This window comes from Anomalospiza imberbis, chromosome 6 (genome assembly GCF_031753505.1).
Source record: "Anomalospiza imberbis isolate Cuckoo-Finch-1a 21T00152 chromosome 6, ASM3175350v1, whole genome shotgun sequence".
Taxonomy (NCBI): Eukaryota; Metazoa; Chordata; class Aves; order Passeriformes; family Viduidae; genus Anomalospiza; species Anomalospiza imberbis.
This window is the reverse complement of record NC_089686.1, coordinates 25,178,318-25,200,051: the sequence shown is the minus strand read 5'-3', so window position 1 is coordinate 25,200,051 and position 21,734 is coordinate 25,178,318. Positions and strand designations below refer to the sequence as shown.

Here is a 21,734-nt window from a genome sequence, read left to right as displayed (position 1 = left end):
AATCCTTGATGCAGTGTTTACATTTATGCTGTTACACAAAATCTTACAGCTCACTAAATTCATCAGTGGTTTATAACATCTTCTAGGAAGAAAAAGCTGTGATTCATCAGTGCAGACAAAGCTGGGCTTTAATCCATTTCTATAACCATATTGCCAAGTCTATATTGTTTACATTGCGTCTCAATTAAGAGACAGGCAGGACACCTGGTACTTCTTTATCTAAGTCCCATGGGCTGCCAGATGACTCAAAATCCATAACAGGTGCTAAGGCAGTGTGATTGGAGCACCATTAACACAAGCTGGAATTGGATAAAATTTGGACTACGCTTAACCACTTAAAACACTCAATTATGAAATGAAAAATGTAACCACTCTGCACCAAGGTCCTTTACAGAAAGCTTATAAAGATACGTAGAATTAAAGTGCAAGTGAACTGAACCTAAAATAAATTTTAATTTCAGTATATTCTTTAGAATATAAAGTACATAAAAACTAATTATATAAAAAGTTTGGGTTCTTTTTAAGATAATAATAGAAAAATATATTTACTGAATTAACTCTAATTCTGTTCATCTGCTTAGGCAGCAAAAATGACAGACTTCACAGAATTTCAAAATTAAGGGGAAAAATATCTGAATTAAGACTACTTATCGAAATCTTCAACTCCGTAGAACCCAGAAGTTATTTTATTTTAAGGACTTTGGCAAATAGGAACATCTTATGGAAGGATTCAAAAACCAACAAAGGTTCAAGTGAAATCCTGTATGATAAGATACTCATTTGCACCAAAAAATCCCACTGCAGATGTCTTTTCAGCACTTTTTCATCTAAGGTGACTGAACTACATATTAAGCTTAGACTCTGACAGAACACACTGCATGAGAGAAAAAATAAGTATCAGAAATTTTACAGTGGACAATTACTTAAGAACTATCTGTATCTAAATGTGCAGTAATCCAATTAAGTTTCTATTTAATATTGTAATTATCAAGAACACAATATAGTGATTTTATTACCAGAGTAAGCAGCTACAAAGTACAGTAAACTGTCATTTAAGACAGTGTCAGAGTATCTATGATAAGCAGCCCATTGGCTTAAACTAATGCACTATATGCCTCTAGGGAACGAAAGGCTCAAGAGACTGGGGTTTAACATCAGAATCTATCCATTAATCTTGACTTAAATATAATCTACTCTGCAGTAAGAGGAAGAATGGGCATTCAATGAATTATCTGCTTGAAATATAGCAGGAGCATACTAATACTAACATATAGCAGAAAGCATCAGTTTTGGTACCATTTATAGTGTATTGCTGGTTCTACAAACCCTGAACTACATTTTAGCATGAAGTTAAAAAGTAAGATCAAATGGCTACCAGGATGGAAGGATGAATACCCCAGCACAACTTTGCCTGGGTGGTTAGAAGAATAATGATAGTATTTAAAAATACTACACTCATCCATGTTTTAGTAACAGGCTATGGACATGAAAACAAAATAGTGAAAAAAACACTGCTGAAGCCCATATGCAGGCAGAATTCCCACTCCAACTTACAGGGAGGATTTGTCTTACTAATGTATCCAAGATGGGAATCAATGAATCCATAAGGTATGTTGTGCTAATTGTTTTGAAGCCCATTACAGCTGCCACTGCTTTAGGCTCTCTCTGGAGTGATGGAGCGCTGCTCCTGCGGTCACCTGGCAGCTGTGGGTTTGCAGGAGGCAGCAGGGGAGGCACAGGGCCACCGGCCATGGGATTGAAATTTACTAAAGCTGTTGTACCAAACATACCAACAAAAGATGCTAAGGTTTGGGCTGAAGTGATGACTGCAACAAATGAGGAATACCATAGGCCAGAGGGGAACTGCAACCCCACAAACTAATTCCTGATGTTGGGAGAGGAATTCATCCTCATTCTAAAATCCGGCATTACATCAGTTTTAACTCAAGTAATTAAGATTGATAGGTGTAAAGAATACAGAAACAAAACTAATTCTTTACTCTCTGGTATTAGCATGAATGCTTAAGCTCACTGTTTTCATACATTCAAGTATTTAAATTTCTACTTTAAATACCTTCTCTGCATATACAGACATATTAATTGATTAGAAAAACAGCAAATGCATTTTCATGAAGAAATAACTCCAAACTGCAAAATTACAAATAAAAATTATATTAATATTAAATACTGTCCAGTAAAAAGACTACACATACAGGTATGTATTCATTTTCCATACCACACTACTAGTAACAAAGGCAACTTCTCTAATGAGAAATTCTGTCATTAATTCCAATCTGTACTTTAATGAATTTACCTTTTTACCTTTTAAAAATTTTATAGTTGATGAGAATGTTTTCTCTTTATCTTGGGTTGCTGCACTACCAGTAGCAGATAATCTACTTATAAGCCTCTTTGGAGGGCTTAAGTCAATTTTAAGAATGATTTTAAAAACTCAAAGTCAGGCTTCTATTTAAATGAAGGAAACAAATATTAATTTTCAGTTATTTCCCTTTTTATTAATATTTTGAACAGCAATTAGCAAAGTAGCTAATCGCTCTCCTCCCTAATGCCGTCAAGCTGTTGAGAGCAGTCTGCAGCACTACAATGGTACTATTGTGAACACAGCCTGGGCTTCCTTCCCACAGAGAGTTAAGTGGGCAGTTCCTGCTGCCCATGATTGGTGTCCAGTGAAACAATACTTAAGAGCCAGGTTTTATCAGTTCCACGCCAAAGAAGTGAAGCCAGGGAACCCAAGCCTTCATATCATGCTGAACCATATGCCAACCCTCCTGGCCCCTAAGGTTTATCACTAGGAATCAGGATCCATCATGTCCCCTGTGAAATTTCACTTCACATACCTTCTGTGAAGTGCATGGCTTTGCTGAAAACTGACCTTTTTCCACAATTGGCATGAACAGATGGATGGTAACTATGGTTTAGCAAGCTGAAATTAAACGATTTTCTAATAGCATGCATTCTTCTGTCTTTGGGAGGAGAAGCATTCAGAAGGAGATAGATGTATTTGTGACCCATAGATTTATTCAGCTGCAGCTAATCGGCAATTAAACTATTTTCTCAATGTCTAGAAAGTATATTGAGATTAATTTGATTGGCCAGGCTATGATTAGGACTCACGTCCTTCGGATTGCCATATGGTAACTCCAATTACTGTAACACTAACTTTTAATCCTTGCTTTATGTTAGCTTATTCCATTTTTCTACTACATGGCAAATACAAAATAAACTACAATCTTTTTTGTTATAATTTTGACACTGGTGAATATTTTTACATGAAGTGCATTCCATCTCCAGCTAGATATTTCCATATACTGCTAGATGTTATATATGAGCCCCTTTCCAGTAACTGAAATACAGACCTGTAGGAGGACGAAGCCAGCCAATGTGCTAGTTTCTATTAATCTATTTTTTTTGGTACCTATGATCTTCTAATCCCTCTGTTGGCACTGAAAAGCATGCCCCAACTGTTTTGATTACCATATGCAGAATGATGCAGAAACAGTTTGCCAATAACTTATTCAACTCACCCCAAAACATTACTCTATCTCAAAACCATTACGGTTTTGCCAATTTTGGTTGTTATAAATAATCTCCCACACTTCCCACCAATTTAAATATAAGAATCAACCATATGGAATGCCACATACTTATTTTTATATATACATGGCTTTTAGTGTTTTAAAATATAAGCCTTGCAAGTTGTTTGCACATCCCTTATCTGTTATGAGGGTGAATTTATGAAAAGAAAAGGATTAAACCAATACACAATGCTGTTTATTGCAATGTAAAACCAGGGCTTAAATAGTTTTAAATTATTTCTTTGCATCTTAGAATGTCAGGAAAAATTGTTTATCTTCTAGGCTTTTATTCACAGACTTCTGAGAGCTATCAAAGAAATCTGTATGAATTTTAACACCTTAAGGGGGCAAGAGTCTTAACATTTTTAACAAAGGGCTTTTGTTACCCAAAATGTTTAATTAATTAATAAGGTTAAGTAGGTATTAACAAAAAACCTGTCACTTTGTGTTACACACAAGGCAATCAACTCTGCGTAACATTGGATTAGTTTATCTTTTTCATTCCAGTTTAAGGACTTGTAGCCTTCTCCCTGCAAAATTTATTTTTTAAAAAGGGATTTGTAGACTTTAAAAACACATTTTATAATGAAAGAGTGATTCCACTACTAACTTTCAGCTAACAGCACGCAAAAATTTCCTCCCTTAAAAATATGTTGCAACAAGAAAAATTCCCTTCCCTCGGGGGATCTGTACTGACATATCCAGACTCACAAGTTCTAGAGGCTGATAAAGCAGGTCACTGCTTTTCAGGCTAGCTCACTGCCCTCCTTCTATCCTAAATAAGAATGCCACCAGCATAAGCCTACCCATATTTTTGAGAAATCAGTAGAACCAATATTTCTCCTTCAGATGGGTAAATTATATTTACGAAAGAATGTAGAAGTAAAAGAATCTAGAATATATTTTTCCAAACAGTACAAAAATATTTGAGTCTCCCCCATAAGTGTCTACAACATCAACAGAGCACTCAGGTCTTTATAAGTGCAATTATTAATAGAAAACAACATTACTACAGTCAATCAGTTTTGCTAACTTTATATTTTGTGTTTTTACCACTTTCAAGAGAGTCTTATACATTTCATTACAGAAAAGTAGCTAATAAATAAAGCTGTACTGCTGACTGAAATATGGTGTAGATATCTTGTGATAACAACAGCACTATTAACACATGTGCTTAAACTGTACCCCTTTAACATGTGCTTCATGCCAGGCAGTTTCACTTTAATGCCTGCAAAGGTCATGGAGCAGATCTTTCTGGGAACTACACTAAGACACTCTGGGAAATAAGGTGGTGATTTGAGACAGCCAACGTGGCTGTCCTAAGGACAAATGCACAAATTTGCTGGCCTTCTACAACAGTGTTACAGCAGTGGTACATGAGCCAAGAGTAACTGATGTCATCTACCTGGATCTGTGCAAAGCACCTGACACTGATATCCTTGTTCCTAAATTTGAGAGACATGGATTTGATGGATGGACCACTCGGTGGATCAGGAATTGTCTGGATGATCACACTCAAGGAGTTGTGATCAACAACATAATGTCACACTTCCACTTACTCCTCACATTAAAAATACATGAAAACCAAGTGAAATTTTGTGAAATTATATACACTACATGAAAATGTAGCAAACACAGCAGCTTGGTACACACATCTGCAAGAATTTCACTAGCAGTTATTTGAAGTGTCTATATGACAAACACTAAAGCAAGAGTTTAAAAGCCTATCACAAATGTTGGCTCAATCAGCTGTCTCTAGTGGCTAAAATCAAAAGCATTTAAAGTGATGCTTTGGAATTATTCATTGCAAAACAATCCTATTCTTTCAACAGGTAACTAATAAATGATGGCTGAGAACAGGCTTGCACTACCTCTGAGATCCAATTGTTACTCAGAACACTGCCTACTTTTGCTCCCTGGTGTTGCATTTTAACCCTAATTGCATGATCAAGCCAATAAATTGGACTCAGGGGACAAAAAACCTTACAAAAGTACCTATCCTGACAAAACCAGAGGTTTCAAGAAAATGCACTTCAAACAGAACTGAGGCATGATGAGACAAGCAAAGGAGAGGTACCAAGGCTTGAAAGATAGTCATTAATACTGACAGATTACTGTAATTCTGGCTGTCAAGGTGATCGATTTAAGCAGCATATGCCAATCAATAATCTTCTCATTTACTGAGCAGCATGAGATATATAGTTAGGCAAGATGTCCCTAAGACAGGATTTCAAACCATACTTAACGAACATAAATAGCACAATTTATGCTTTGGAATCTTAGCTCTTTTTTCATTTAGCCTTTTTTTTTAATTGGGCAAACTTCAGCATGATGTTATTCATAGAGAAGTTATTTTAGATTATTTTATTACACTGCATTGCCACGGTGCCAATTCCTTTACATAAGATATTTGAAACTGTACTAATTTTCTGTATAACATATTAAAACATTAATCTTGAACATGAACATTCTTAAATGCAGCAGTTATTTAAGTACTGTACATTTTGGTTTTTTTTTGGCATTAGTGGTCTGTCATTCTGAGCACTTCAGCCATTCATGACCATACAAGTAATCTGGTATTACATCTTTCTGGTATTTTCCCAGCAATTTTCCTTACAACAGCCTCTTTTTGTTCAGAAATACTTGTGAAATCACAAGAAAATACATTAATTTGATGTATTACTTCAGAGAAAAAGTAGAGTAAAGGTAAAGATATAGCTATTACAGTCATTGCATACCTACAGTGAGACACACACACACAGACACACACATACACAGAATTCTATATATAGAGATACAAGACTTTCCTCTTATATTTAGTTTCTTACAATGTGCAGAGAAACTGTTAGATGATTCCTTAAACCCAAAATACCTGAAGAGTTCATTAAAACAATCATACTTCTACACATCTTGAAAATCTTCAGTTTTTCATGTTATATCATTGTATGCAGGCATTTAATTAATCAATCACATTTATAATTATTAAAATATCAAATAAGTTGTCAGAAAACTAGGATCTGGGAGAATACTCAGAGCAATTCAAAGTACAGGAAAGTCCAAACATCACATTCTGTACCTTACCAATCTTGCTTGAACTAAGAAAACAGTTTTCACTGCTAAACAGTAAAATAGGTTTCAGAAATAACTGCATTTTCTTCTGGAAAAAACAGCAGGGGTCATATGAAAAACTCATCCATGTCTCTTACTTGAAATCATATCAGACAAGGCAACAACAGTAGTCATCAGGAATGGAATAAATATCCACTGAAATTCTGAATCTGTAATTATTTGTATAAAATATATAAAGTAGTAATTATTTGTATAAAATATATAAAGTAGTTTTAAAAAAGAGTACCAAGCATTATTTTTAATGCTGGTATTTTCTCACCTGTGATGACAGGAAAAAATAAAAGAGTAAGAGGTATGTTAAAACCTTATTAAATATCCTGTATCAAAAACGTATTGCCAGAAATACAGCAAACTTTCCAGACTCTTGGCATATGCCAGATAAAAAAAATTCTAAACCAGAAAATATTAGAAGAGCAATTATAATTTCATGCATTATTCCTTTCACTACAACAATACTCTATGAGAGTGAGCAACCCTTATGGCTCTCCCATTTGACACACAGTTGTCACTGATGCAGTGCCACTCTATTCACTTTTTTCCTTGGAGATGCTCATGCGGGTATAACATAGAAAACTTCCTGGAGAAAGGGAAACTGGCACTGCCAAAATCAGTGCTATCCAGTTTTAACTTCTAAGTTTCTGTACAAGTGAAAAATCTTCAAAATCTTTACAAGTTACGGTTTGAAAATTCAAATACAACAAATATTCTTAATTAAGTGAAACAAATGTAGCCAGAAGTCTGAAGAATACCCTTTGCTCTCTGTATGCCATTAATAAAGAACACTTTCTTCACTTTTCCAGAGCCTGCCATTCTAACTTCAGGCGGGAGATGGTCAAGCAGGAACAACAAACAGCAACACTACCAGTTCTAATAAAACCCTTTATTGGGGCAGTTGAGTATCACTTCAAGAAAAAATGCTTTTTCTGAGAGATCAGCTTCTAATACAGGGCAAACTTTTAACAAACCACTCATAGACATTACTTTATTCATAAATAAGTTACTGCCTTGTCAGACACCATATGGGGTTAATTCCTTCCCTTTCTCTAGAAGACAACTGTCAAAAGATTAGCTACAATACATGAAGTACCAACTGATTAGTCATACAATATCAAGAAAGTTAGGAGGATGTCAAATTTTCAGTTTTGATAATAAAGATTAATTTATCCAATCATTCTGATTAAGATTTATTCTATAACATTTTTAGATGGAATAATTAAAGCAGCATTATTTTTTGCTATTTAAATGAATTGGTTTCATGTGACCAAAAAAAAAATCAAAAAAGAAATGCCAGTTCTTGGCACTAGGTCAAAAACTTTGCAGATTATTAGAAAGAAGTGAAAATTATGCTATGATGATTAAGGATAAAACAGTCATGCATATCCAGGTATTCTAAAATATCTATAAATTTCAGATTTAAAAGATGTTAAAGAGGATTTAGCTTTTTACTATGTGTCTTGGGTAGCATCTACAACAGGGGAATAATATGTAAGTCAGAGTTTCTGAATTGCACTATCTGAAGTTTGGAATAATTGTCAACACTTCAGAATTTGTGTACAATGAAAAAAGTGACACTTATTTTCTTCACAATTGCAATTTCACTCTTACAAGGTTTCTAGTATTTGTCCTGCTTTGTTGCAATAATTGTAAAAAGTTGGATCACTGAAGGTGCCTACTATGTCAAGGTGTAACTCTTACCATCTGGCTGACGTCTGCTGTTTATTCAGGAAGTTCAAACAAAAATTTATATGAAGCCACAATTTCTGTTGTTCCAAATACTTATTATTCAATTTCCCACACATGGTTGATTCTGAATTCAGAATGTGACAAAGTGCTTGGTCTGAGACATGAGCCATGAATAAAACTCTTCATATCAAGAATTTCAATGCAATTCACTAAATAAAAGAGTATTTAACAATCCCTAAAATTGTCCTTCTTATTCTACATTATAGTGAAAACGACTGTTCTCAACATTTAGTTCCATTATTACACCTTCATTTTTGAGTTTTAGAAGTTTTCCCAGCATATGTGCAGCTTGAGCATACTCAGGAGATAAGCATGCATTTCTTAAGACAATGGCAAATGCAATGAGGAGAAGAAATATATCAGCTATGAGACAGAGAGGGGGTTACTGCTGCATCATTAGCAGGACACCACGAGTATTTCGTGCTTCCGTCTGTATGTATGCCACCTCTTCCTGAAGGGGTACTCATACAAGAGAGCTAGGCTACCAAAAATTATTGGGGGACCAGAGAATCCTTGAAGGAGAAACTAAAGCAAATTCCACACACCGCTGTAAAAACTCCACCCAAAAAAGCAATATTCTCTTCACACAGCTGCAGCAATGAGTGTGTCAAGAATCAAAAAAAGCAGGACACCTGCCATGCATGACTAATGTTTGCTGATAAATTTAGTAAATTTTCAATCTTAGAACATGACAATATGGAAATATATAGTATCCCAAGCAAAGAATAAAACCACAGAGCAGATAAAACCTTTTAAAATCATTAACCAAATCAAATCTTTGAAGTGTTTTGCTATCTAAGTATCCTATCAGAAATGTCAAAATAATGTCAGAAAGAGGAAGGTGATTGACAGAATATGTCAGTCTCAGAAAGCTACTTCAGACCGTACAACACATACTCCAAGTTGGAGAAGACTGTAAGAGTGAGATGACCAGAATTTCTGGTATCCATGCAACCGTTATTATAGCATTCACACATACTGCCATTGCCACACTGTGATTAACAGACCGGCGCATTAAGGAAAAAGTTGCAATCAGGTTACGTGAAGAGGGCTGAATATCCCTGCTGATTGCAAATGACAGCTGATTTTTTCAGTCAGGTCTGCACTTAGAAAATGCACTGTCTCAGAGGGTAGATAAGCTCTCCTTGGAAGCAGGAGGGCCAAACTCAGTGCCAATTTTTCCCCATCCCATACCCAAGCAAATCAACACAGTCTTAGTTTAATTAAGAGCTTAGAGTGATCCATCACCACAAGATCGACAATGTGATGTTACAAACATTCTTCAAAAATGGATAAGCACAGGCCTACATATATATCATTAGCTCCCTCCTAAGTCAAAAAGTGCCCATCAAATATTTCACAGTACCAGAAAACAAAGCACACATCTGCAGGCAGAGAGACATCCATACACTCATGCTGGCTTTGAAATTAACTATTTCTGCTGGTCTACTACTGTAAAAAGAAAGGGCACTACAGAAATGTAGTGCCTGACATCTGTTTTCTTTGACAAGTTGCAAGTACTCTTGTGCCCTTGATATCCACATTCAACTGGTTATCTATCAACCATCATCTAAATTCCTAATAAACTAACACTGCTCAGTATATTAGAGATTCGTAAGTAAGTAAAAGAAGATCAGTTTCAAGAACATAATTTCAGGATTCTCTTTCACTGACTCTGTTATGGTCCTGGACTTGTGGAAATCCGTGATCATCAGATTCACTTTTCCATTTCCTGTACTTTCTGAAAAATAGCAATTTTGTTCCCTTTTTCCTCCCTCTTCAAATGTATTGTTTTCACAACTCTGAGCCCTCTTTTTCTTTGCTCCAGCAATATTCCAACACAGGAAAAGGCCACCTTGATTAGTGAATCCTGTCTGTCTTCCACAAGAGACATTAATTCCAGTAGTGTCTCCAGAAAAGCTACTTAACCACAGACCATAAAATATGTCTGTTCCTCACATCCTTTAGTCTATTACAAACTTAAAAGCCAGAAGTGAACTGCTGCAGCCATAGCTAAAATATCCCAGAGGAAAAAAAGCAGGAGACAATACAGTCCTTGACGTCTTCAACTCTCTGCTGTCACAGGAACATAATTAGATTCAACTTTCAAATGTTCCTAGATAACAGACCATGTCCATGTTACAGGAAACATCCACCACATGGATGGAGTCCACATTATGTCATAAAGGACATGCTGTGCTTTGATGTATATTAAAAACTACCATTTGGAAAACTGAATTAAAAATGCAGGGCACAACTCCATGGAACTGGCCAATTCCTAGACATTGAGCTGGCAAGGAATGTAATAAACCTTTCATATTCTGTAAAGTTTAAACATACAAGTCTGTGGGGGCTTTTTGGTATTGTAAGTTTACTATTTCAAAGTAAATTGTTTTTCAATTGCTCATGGCTATACATCAATATAATGCTCTAAACCATCACTTTTGATGGTTGATGATGATAATGATAATACATTTTAAATTCTTTGACTAAGCTACTTGAGTCATGACAGAAAGATCAGACCTTTCCAAACATGAAAATACAATGAATCAACATGTGTCATCTACAGAAATGGCACAAACATCACTTAATGTGATCACATAAAACACATCCATCATTCATCCCTAAATCCATTTCATCATATATAATCCAAAACTCTGCAAGTATTAACAGCCAGTCACAGAAAAAATAGTATTTTAGCAACAGTCTATCACATGACAAGAACTAGTATTTACAGTTTGGCTAGAAATTAAGCACAGAATTCTTTTGGATCAAAATTTAAACTTATCTTTCAGTTTATGAAATTCAGAAATTTCTTAATGATTTAACTAACATGTTGATTTTAACTTGTTGATCTAACTAACAGAACTCAATCTAAAGTAAGGAAAAGGGGTGTAAGTGACTGACTTACCTTATGTTTTTTAATTTATGGTTGATAGATCTATTCTTCCAAGAGCAGCTTCTCCAAAACATACAATTTCAGTTCCAACAACAAAACCAGAAAAGAGGCAGCCTTTTCTGACACATTTACAAAAATACTAACATGATTTTGAGATCAACTTTGTGTTCTGAGCTGAATAACAAAATCTGTGTGATGGAAGTTTCATAAACCTCTCACCTTGAAGGAAAGCAGCATTATTTGAACTAGAAAATAAAACTAAGTCACACTAATACTGGATAAATACTTAATATCTTAAGGAAAGAAAGATTATTAACATCATGATATTGCTATTTTAGAAAGACTATTCACAAAACGGTCATTAAAATAATTTTGTTAACAAAAAAAAAACAAGTCTATGCTACAAAACATTAGTAACATGCAATTTTTCAGCACTTCATCTATTGTTTATTTAATTTAAAAAATCTGGTCTTCATCTGAATGCTCTTCTATGGTTTTAAGTTCCCTAAAGGCAACATCACCATTAAAAATAAATTTCCCTATACTAATCTGAAAAAAAGAAAAAAAACCCCATGAATATCATATCTGTAGAACTGCAAGGGAATGTGTATGTCTTGGAAACCATTTGAGTGAAAGGATACAAGTTTTGGTATAATGGGATTAATGATTTCAACGCACGGCTTGCATTTATAGCTGTTGCACGAACCATAATAGGCAGGATTTTTCCATTCACAATAGCACCATCAAAGAGTGGACCAAAAAATGGAACCTGAATAAAAAATTAAGAAGTTCAATATAAAGCAAGACAAGATCATAGCTATAACAATTAGCAATCAACATTAACAATAGAGCACTCAAATATATGTCTTTTTCCCTCCTCATTGCTAGATAATCAAACCAGTTATTGTGTTGCAAGTCAGACCTTTTCTCTTGTGGAAATATACAGCCATATAACTGCTTGATATCCTTGGCAACAGATAACACAGCATTTGAAAAAAATTAAGTAACTATTTGAATGTCTCATCAAAGATAATTTCCAACATTTGCTGCAAAAATCCTAGGAAGTCATGCATATAATGCTTATGAGGTTGATAGGCTAGATGATAATATTATAGATGGTAATAAGCAAAAGAAATAATTACTCAAACTCTAATATATTTTTTATCATGGCTGTAGTTATTAACATGTCTGTAAGGACCAACCCAGAGTGAAATTGTCATACAGTTACTGGTGTACTGACCTTCACCTTCTATTTTTTTTTATTCTATTCTTCTTCCTTTTTACATTATCTGAACAAAAACACTGTAAGCCCCATACCAAAGAAATCTGTGGTTAAAGTTTCACCTCTTTGGAGCCTAATTGTAAAACCTTATTTGTGAGATCAGTAGAAAACCTCAATATTTAGTATAGCTAGCCCCCAAAAGGTGAACAGAGCAGATAGATCTTATGTTTAGCATTACATATCTGTCGAATCCATTACCATTTTGCAATTAAAACAAAACAAACCAAACATTCAGTATTAAGTATCTTCATTTCCTGTACATGTGAATAAAGTTCTGAAGCTGCTGACATAAAGCAGGAGAAAAGCAGCAAAATTTGTGCATCAGCTCAGCAAAGGGAGCAGAGCATACACTAAATTTTCTTTCTGCTAAAAGGAAACAAATGCTGCAAAGGAATTTTAGATCCCTGTATTATCTTTGCCATTAGTCATTTACTGTAGTTTTGAGAATACTGAAATCTGATGGAAGGCATTTTTTCACATACAAGGACTTCTTTTTGGACTAACAACAATCCCTGTTTTCAGCAGTTTTTGCTTTCCTTCTTAACCTGCATGTTCCCAATAATACAACTATTTGTATTTAAAATAGTAAAAGAATATACTTATCAGTTAAAAATGTAAATAATCCAACAATAACAAGACTGATTATTGTTTCGTTCCTATCAATAGACAGAGGCAATCATCATATTGAGGAGATCCTATTTCTGCCATACATTATTTATTAATATGACTGCTTGTAATAATAATTTTAATAAAGTATAGAAATTCATGGCAAGTGACATCACACACAGAAGTTAGGTAGTACAAAAACTCATGACCACTTTTACTTAGTCAGTTTAGTGTTCACAACCCTAAACCACTTCTTTAAGAACAGGGCCAGCACTGACATTTGAGGAACAGTCATTAAAAAGAATGTGTGTTCTTATGCCTAAGGGCTGAGTCATCTTGCTTTACTGAATTCAACTCCAAATTCTTGTGCAGAGATAAGAAGAAAGTAAAAAACAGGTTTGAGAGGAAAAAGGGGAATATGACATGGATGGAGAAGTTGGAACAGGCCATTATTCTAACAACCTCGGTTATGTATCAAATTTGATAAAAAAGTTCAACATGTTTACTGTAATATTTAAATTACTATGCAGAATATTCTACCTTTGTTTCTAGATTATGCTGTTAGCAGATATGCTTTACAGCATCAGGCCTTTGCAATTTCAAGTCACTTATTTTACTATGCACTGTACTCACTATCCTCTTCCCTCCTACCACCACTGCAACTGTCCATGCTTAAGACATCACTTTGTTGGATCAATCTATTATACCCAAACCTCAGATTCTAAACATGTTAAAAACACAAAGGAAACACAAAAGAAACAAATCCTTACCTCAGGCTTTTTCATGATCTGGATACTGAACATATGGTTTTTCATGGGATAGATAACTATAAGAACATCACCAAATTCTGTTGGAATTATTCCTCTTCTATAATCTCGTGTATGTTCTGACCAGACAATGTGTACTTCATCATTTCCTAAATGTCTTAGCTGGAAAATCAGGAATAAAATGCCATCAGTTTGAATATTCTTAATTAATATTCTATAGCCATACCGCTATATTAAATGTATAAATTTAAAATGACAAATCCACTAAAAAAAGGTGAAGAATAATTAGTAAAATAACCAAATTACGCAACAGTTCTTTTAAAATTTCAGTGTATTAGTTGACAGCACTGGTTTGTGCTATAGATTTTTATATATTGGTGTTAATTTCTATTTAAATTAACATATATATGAATATCTGTTTCCTACTGGAAGCTAAAATTTTGTTGATATTATCGCAAGAATGCAGAATGGTTCAACCCGATTTACTAAAATGTGCTCAAGATTGCCATCACTGATAGGAAGAAAATTACTAAATACTGTATGAACTTCTAAAGTATATGAATGGAGATCTGTTTAAAAGTTACATATCTGAGAAGTTAACCTCATCATTCTTGCCAAATTCCAAATTGCCTACTACAAACCAAAAGCTTTTAAAGGAGAATAGCTACTGCATTCTCCACAGCTCCCAGAATAACTAAGATAAATGCTTATTTTCCATGAAACCAGGACATCTTTGTAAAAATAACACTCTGCTCCCCTGCAAACTACGAAATGGTTCTTGATCTGGCTCAGAATGGCCAAATGGGTTCCTCAAAATCCATGCTGTATCCTCAGATGTAATCATATAACCAGATTATGGAATTCCTTGAACACTCTGGAATTATCTGATTGAAGAACCAAAACACTTCTTCTGACAAACAATATCATCTGATACCAAATGTTCACATCATGTAGAGAGGCTTTATGTATACTGATCAAATACATTCAGATTATTAAATGCAAGATTCTTTCCAGTAAGTATTATTTCTGAAAATTCAAACTGGAATATCTTTTTTATCTCCTAATACATCAACAGTTATTGACAATTGTCTTCGCCCTCGCTCTCAGCTTGTTTCCACAGTTTTAGATAGGTGGAACTCGTCAAACAATCACCTTGATGTTATTCAAAGGACTGCACTGTTTAACATGTAACATACAAATACCGCTCTGAGCATGTACAAGAAGCTATTCTATATAAAAAAGCAACAATTTGCCATAGCACTTTTAGAACACAATTGCACATTAAATAAAAGCAAAACTCACGCATAGTCTTCAGAGAAATTTAATCGCAATTATTCACTTCTTTATTTTACAAACCCTCCTGGAACGCTATCTTTGTCTTATCTGAAGGCCTACACCAGTTGAGTCAGTAGCAGACTCAAAAAAAAAGGTAAAAAAAAAGGTGCAAAAAAGAAGAAGGGGAAAAGAAGCTGAGTCTGCTCTTCTCTGTTAAGTTTAAATGGTATCAGACTGAAGAACAGGGTTGTATTTCTATTAAAAAAAAAGGATTTTCTTCAGTGTTGGACTGGCCAAAGGACAGGTGGCTTCAATATCCTCTCTCTTCTTTGATGCACAACATGTAATTTGTTTTGTTTGGTCCAGACTGTACATACACGTACTCTAAAACGGCTGTGGTGTCTTTGAAGCCAGCTGTTCTTGCCTCTTGGGTAGATGGCTGAATTATTTTGAACAACACTTACTTAGGGACACTCCTGCACCAACACTTAAACTCAACCCTGCAAAAGAATTGGTTATATCAACAGTCACTATGCTGAGCTTTATTTTACTAGGTTAGAATAAAGCCAGACAGCAACCTGAATGGCTGATGTGCAACAAACAGCAGCTGAAAGACCCCTGGATAACAGGGGTTTTTACTATGACAAACATCATAAAAGACAATTAATTGCCAAATTAACCCTCTCCTACCTTAGAATCATACAATCATTTAGGCTGGAAAAGACTTCTGAGATCGTCTGTTAACCTAACACTGCCAAGTTCATCGTTAAACCATGTTACTAAGCACCGTATCTACACCTCTTTTAAGTACCTTTAGGGATGAAAACTCCACCACTTCTCTGGGTAACCTGTTCCAATGCTTGACATCTCTTTCTGTTAAGTTTTTCCTAATATCCAGTCTAAACTGCCCCTAATGTATCTTGAGGCCATTTCTTTGTCCTGTCTCTTGTTACCTGGGGGAGTAGATTGACCTCCACATCGTTATAGTCTCCTTTCATGTAGCTGTAGAACGCAAAAAAATCACTAAGAGCAGTAGGAGAGTAATAAGAATCACACTTAGTTGTTTTTTCTTTCCTGGCTATAGCTTGGAGAACTTGATAAGAAAACTCCGAAACACACAACTAAAAAAACTCCAACTCCCCAAAATCACCAGTAAAGCAACTTCTCCTTCTTACCTTTTAGTTTTGCAGCAAAACACTAATTAAAGAAACCTTGCACTATGGCACCAGAAATCCACTGATTTTCATCAGGGCGGAGTTCTATCTTTTAAGTTCACACAAGGCTTAGGTTCATTTCAGCCTCCTCTAGCACCACTGTCTAATAAATCATTATTCTTGGCCTCCTCTCCTTTGGCCACAGTTAACCAACTTCTCTCTTCAGGCATCAGACAATTTTTAAAATGGATCACAAACATGATCCGAGGGGGGAAAATATATGCCAGGTTCTTGTTTTAAATTCAGCTCATTTCATTGTACTGGTCTCAAATATAGCCCAAGAAAACAACTTGTTGGCACATTTTTTTGAAGCATGACAGGAGCGGAAAGAAGGGTTGTCACATCTTAAACTGGCTATATCACCAGAGAAATCAGTGAGGAATTGCACCTCAGATTAAAAGAATAAATTCTCATTTTGCTTCCTTAGTGAAGTGACAAACTAGCTGTTGAAATATGACAATGATAAGGTATCAAGGACTGACAGGCTTGCACTTAGAAGGAAGTGAAAAGTTCAGGGAGAATGAGGCTGCCCAACCAAAGAGAAAGCATGAGGCAAATCAGTTTGGACATGAAGTGTTGTGGAATGTAAAAAACCCACATGATCCTAGATTGAGGGATGGCCATCTGGAGCACTGACTGAACTCATTGAACCAACTGCCAAAAAAGCAGAACTGGGGCTGATACACCATCACTGCACTGCACCACTTACAATTCATCAATATCGAACTATTTACTAAAAGAATTTTTCCTCCTTTACTTGCCATCTTTGGAATCAGAGACAATAAACTCATAGACTGTTAGAAACAAGTGATGGCGACAGTGTATATGGCAAATGGATAGCTTTAAAATCCAAAACATATAGAGAGTTTAGATATTGCAGTTTCTGGAGGGCATAACTGCCTCTGAATTTCATTTGTCAAAGGTTGCCCCTGTGCACCTGTTACTGACACCTGCAGTTAATCAGATAGGATACGAATTCTTGCACTTCTATGAAAGTTACCCAGATGGAGCATCACTACTGAGGCATGCTTTCACATTAGACTGAAACAGATTTTGCTGTGATATAAGTGTACTGTGTGGTTATTTCAGCAGGATTACTGACAGGGGCCACATATTTTTGAATACCAAGTGTACCAAAGCCATCAGTGACCTTTCTTTCCAATTTCAAAGTTTGCTTAATACTCATATATATCTGTGAGAATATATTCCAGGCTAAAAGCAGAAACTTCTTCAGAGGAAAAGGTAAATGTATCGGATTATTTCAGAGTTCCAAGTCCTGTCAAATGTATTTCACCTCATGATTACTGTCAAGAATGATCTGGCAAGGACCCAGTTTGAGTGAAATGTAGAATGGCATCTCTGTGACATGTAATGGATTAAGAGTCAAAATCAGAGGATGCAAGTAGGTGGATGATGGTATAAAGTATTAACTGTGGTATATAACAAAAAGAGAAGTACTCAGGATCAAAACTTTCTTTCTATTATAGGTGGTCAGATGTCTGAAACAACAGACAAGAAAACAAGGGTTTTTTCAGAAGAAGCTCTGACACTACTAACACAGTGCTCCTTATTGCTTCTTTCAGATGTCCTCACCTTGGTCAGCAAGAAAAGCTTCTGAACAAGCACAAATGGTGGTAACTTTACTCATCAACAACACTTGATTCATGGAAGAGATCTGATACCTGACATTGACTTGAAAAGCTTTCCTGGCTTATTTCATCTGCTAGGTTTTGCATAAACCTTTTAGAAAGAAGAATTTCAGATTTCTTCTCTATTTTTCATTTGAGAACCTTGAAATTCAGCAGTGCTAAACAACCAGTATCTCCTGTAAGCACAGCAAACATTTTGAGAACCCATCATTCACTGAAATTAGTACACCACAGGAGAACCAGAGACTGACTTCTTTCAACTTTAATCTGGATTCTTTATTTCTTTGTATTGAATTGGAAACGTCGCAGAATGCAGTGTCCTGGACACAAGTAGGAGAAACATCCTGAGCTACAACTACCTCTGCTCATTGAAACCTTAAGGACAGACAAAAATATGATTTCCCAAGAAGGTGTGGTCCCAGTGTTACCTAACAGAATGGGATTTGGTGCACACAGAATGGACAGCTGTCGACTGAATTCTGTGTTAATGGTTATTCAAAATTCATCACCAGTTGTTTTCATACTTATTTCCTGACCTTGTTTTCCTGAATTTACAACTTCTAATGTGCTTACATCACAGTAAGCCTAACAAAGTGCAAATCAGTACCAGAGACATAAGTCACTGCAATAATATAAATAATAAAAAAGTCCTTAAATAATGCTATACTTTGAGCTGGTGATACACTGGAAACACCTGGAATTATAATTTACACACGAGTATTCTAACACTCTAAATGCAGATCACACTGCCCTAGAGAGTTCATTATCTAAGCATAAGACATGACATAAAACACGGAGATGGACAAATGCAAAGAAGGTGTTTTACAAATGTAAAAAGGTGTTAAAGATTAGAAAAATGTTGTTTATATCAGCATTCTTCAAGAATGAAAATGTCAAGACCAAAGAAAGGAAGGTTTAGCAATCAAAACAACAGTTTATGATACAGACAATAAATTTTAAGCGTGCATATGGAAAGGCTATGTTAGAAGAAACATTAGGTGGGAAAAAGAAGAGACATAAGCACAGAATGAATGTAAGAATCCAGAAAGTGGACCAAATTAAAGATGATTTCAGGCTATTGGGCACAAGTGACAGGCACAATGGTCATGTTATCTGTGGAGATCCGGAAAGGTGGCAATGAGAAAGAGATTAAGAGCTCTGTTTTAGCCATTTTAAACCTGAGCTGTCGGGAAGACAGCCCTGAGGAGATAAAAGAGACAAACAGATTTTTTTTAAGTCTTGCTTTGAAACTCTACTCCATTAGAACAAATATATAAAAATGACTGACTGTTAGGTTACCTGAAATTTCAAATTTAACTCAAAATACTTTAAAATATTCTTACTCTATAACCATCATCATGTGTCAGCTCTCCTAATACATTTATGTTAACTGAATACAAAAGAAACGTGAAATAAATATAACCAGGAGGGATGACCAAATCTAATTTTGATACATTAGTGTCATATGCTGTACATGTTACAATAGCAGCCAGACTTTAAACTAAGCTGCAGGCTATACTGAAATTTCCAAATGGCAGATTGTTCTAAGTGATACCAAGTATAATTGAAGTAATAAACGATAGTAAAAGCAAAGCACACTGTCAGGAAGAATTTAAGTATTTACTTTTTAAAATTAAATGAGTTAGGTTTGGAAAGGCAAGACAAGTGAAATAATGCAGGGCTCAATTTACTGAAAATTCCTTTTATTTATCTGTTACATTAACCCTTGAACTCTTGCCAAAATTACTGTAATTTCTAATACCCACTTACCTAAAGGAGGTAGAAAAAAGCTATTATATTTTCTTCTGATAGAACAGCTAGCCTCAACTTTTTTCTTCTTCAAAAATGTGTTTATTACAAAAAGAACAAAGGAGTAGAGATATATGAAAGAATGGTTTTATGCAGCTACTTTTGTCCATTTAATGTTAACAGCACTACTGTCTACAGTGCATGTACCTTCTAGATGAATCTTTCACAAAACTTTGTCTCAACAACTATGGTGTGTTTGGGGGTTTTGTTTGTTTGGTTTGGGTTTTTAGCAATAAGTGTTTCTAATTATAACTCAGAAAAATATACTAATAATTCACAGCTATAAACCTTCAAGTTCCCAATCCATGTTAGCAACACAATAAAAAAACCATAAGTACTGGGGGCTGTGGTTAGGATCATGTCATGCACAACTTAGAATTGTGTAATATACCAAAAGCTCAAGATTAATTAGTATTGTAATCACTAACAACATTACTACTTTTTCTTTTACATACTGTGTGTATAAAATTCTCACCTACAATGCCTTCATCCTTTAGGAATTTTCTCCTAAGGAAGGAGGAACTAGACAGGTGATAGCTCATTTATGAGCCTCTACAACCTTTCTCATTCTGTGAACTGAGTCTTCACATTATTTAGTTCTCATATTTTCTGCAAGCTTGTTCTTGTAATGTTAGTGTAAATACTATTTACTCTTAACTTTTAATTGTAACAAAACCAGAATGGATTGCATTTTCAGCATTAAACCTTTAATTTTGTGTTTGCAAATTAAACAGTTGTTTTACATACATATTTCAATCTTAAGTTCCATTACACAATCACAAGTTTTTTATCAGTTCCTGAATTCATGTCTTTTTTTGCTCTTGTTCATATCTTCAGAAACAAATGCTTCAGAGGTATCAAGACACTTAAAAGTTTAATTTACTACTTTCTAAGACTGATGGAAAATCGGTTTTAAAATGGCTTAGCCCCTGAAACAGCAGAATCTTGACTTTACAGTGGCTCAACTGGCAGGAAGAAGTTTTGTTTTAATTTAATTTAATTTCCATTTATAAGATGAACCTATCATGTACCTCTAGGCACATTTACAATATAAAAAACAGCAGCCATTTGAAGACAACTACTGCAAGTTTGCTTGTTTTTTTCCCATTGAATAAAACAGACAAAAAATCCCATGAAAGACCTGTAGAGAAACTCAAATCCCAAACTTCTCAGAAGGTCACAAACAGTACACGCACTCAGAGCAATTAGAACTGTTAGCACTCACATGGCTCTCAAATAATTTTGTAAGTGTGTATGAGCTGATTTCATAAAACATAATCCTTTTGCTGATATGTTCAGTCCAAGCAGCATGAGTAGTTGCAGAAATAGTAAATGAATTAAGACTGTTTTCCTACCCATGTCTCCTGATAGCACTTGCTGATTTATCTCAAGATGTAAACTTCAACTGATGTTTCTTTCAAGTTTAGGATGAATTTCTTAACATCTCTCTTTGCTGCTGGGTCCTTGATATCTAATACTTCTTCCCACAAAGCCTTTACTTGCTGAGTAGGAGCACTAAAAGTCTCACCTACTCTATCTCCTTTACTTAACATATTATCATTAACATAAACAAAATGAACAGCTTTTAAACATTATTAGATTTGATGGGAATGGGACAAAAACTGTGGGAAGGGAGGAGAAACAGAGAGAGAGGCTCACAAGCCTCTGTTCTTGGGAAAATATGCTGAAAAAGAACAAAATCAACAGACTGAGGAAGAACAGAAAAGAAACCCACAGAGAAATAAAGTAGTTTGATTTAACAGTC

At 35.1% G+C, this 21,734-nt stretch overlaps 1 protein-coding gene across 4 annotated transcripts in view; it reads right to left on the bottom strand.

Annotated features, from left to right (window-relative positions):
* Positions 1-21,734, bottom strand: part of RALGAPA1 (Ral GTPase activating protein catalytic subunit alpha 1) — a 130,229-nt gene that overhangs the window by 20,665 nt on the left and 87,830 nt on the right. For all 4 annotated transcript variants that reach the window (XM_068192910.1, XM_068192911.1, XM_068192912.1 and 1 more), the window contains 2 exons: positions 14,026-14,184; positions 12,009-12,136 (listed from right to left, as the gene is read on the bottom strand). In XM_068192910.1, the coding sequence (XP_068049011.1) occupies positions 12,009-12,136; positions 14,026-14,184 (287 nt within the window). The remainder of the gene's footprint in view (positions 1-12,008; positions 12,137-14,025; positions 14,185-21,734) is intronic.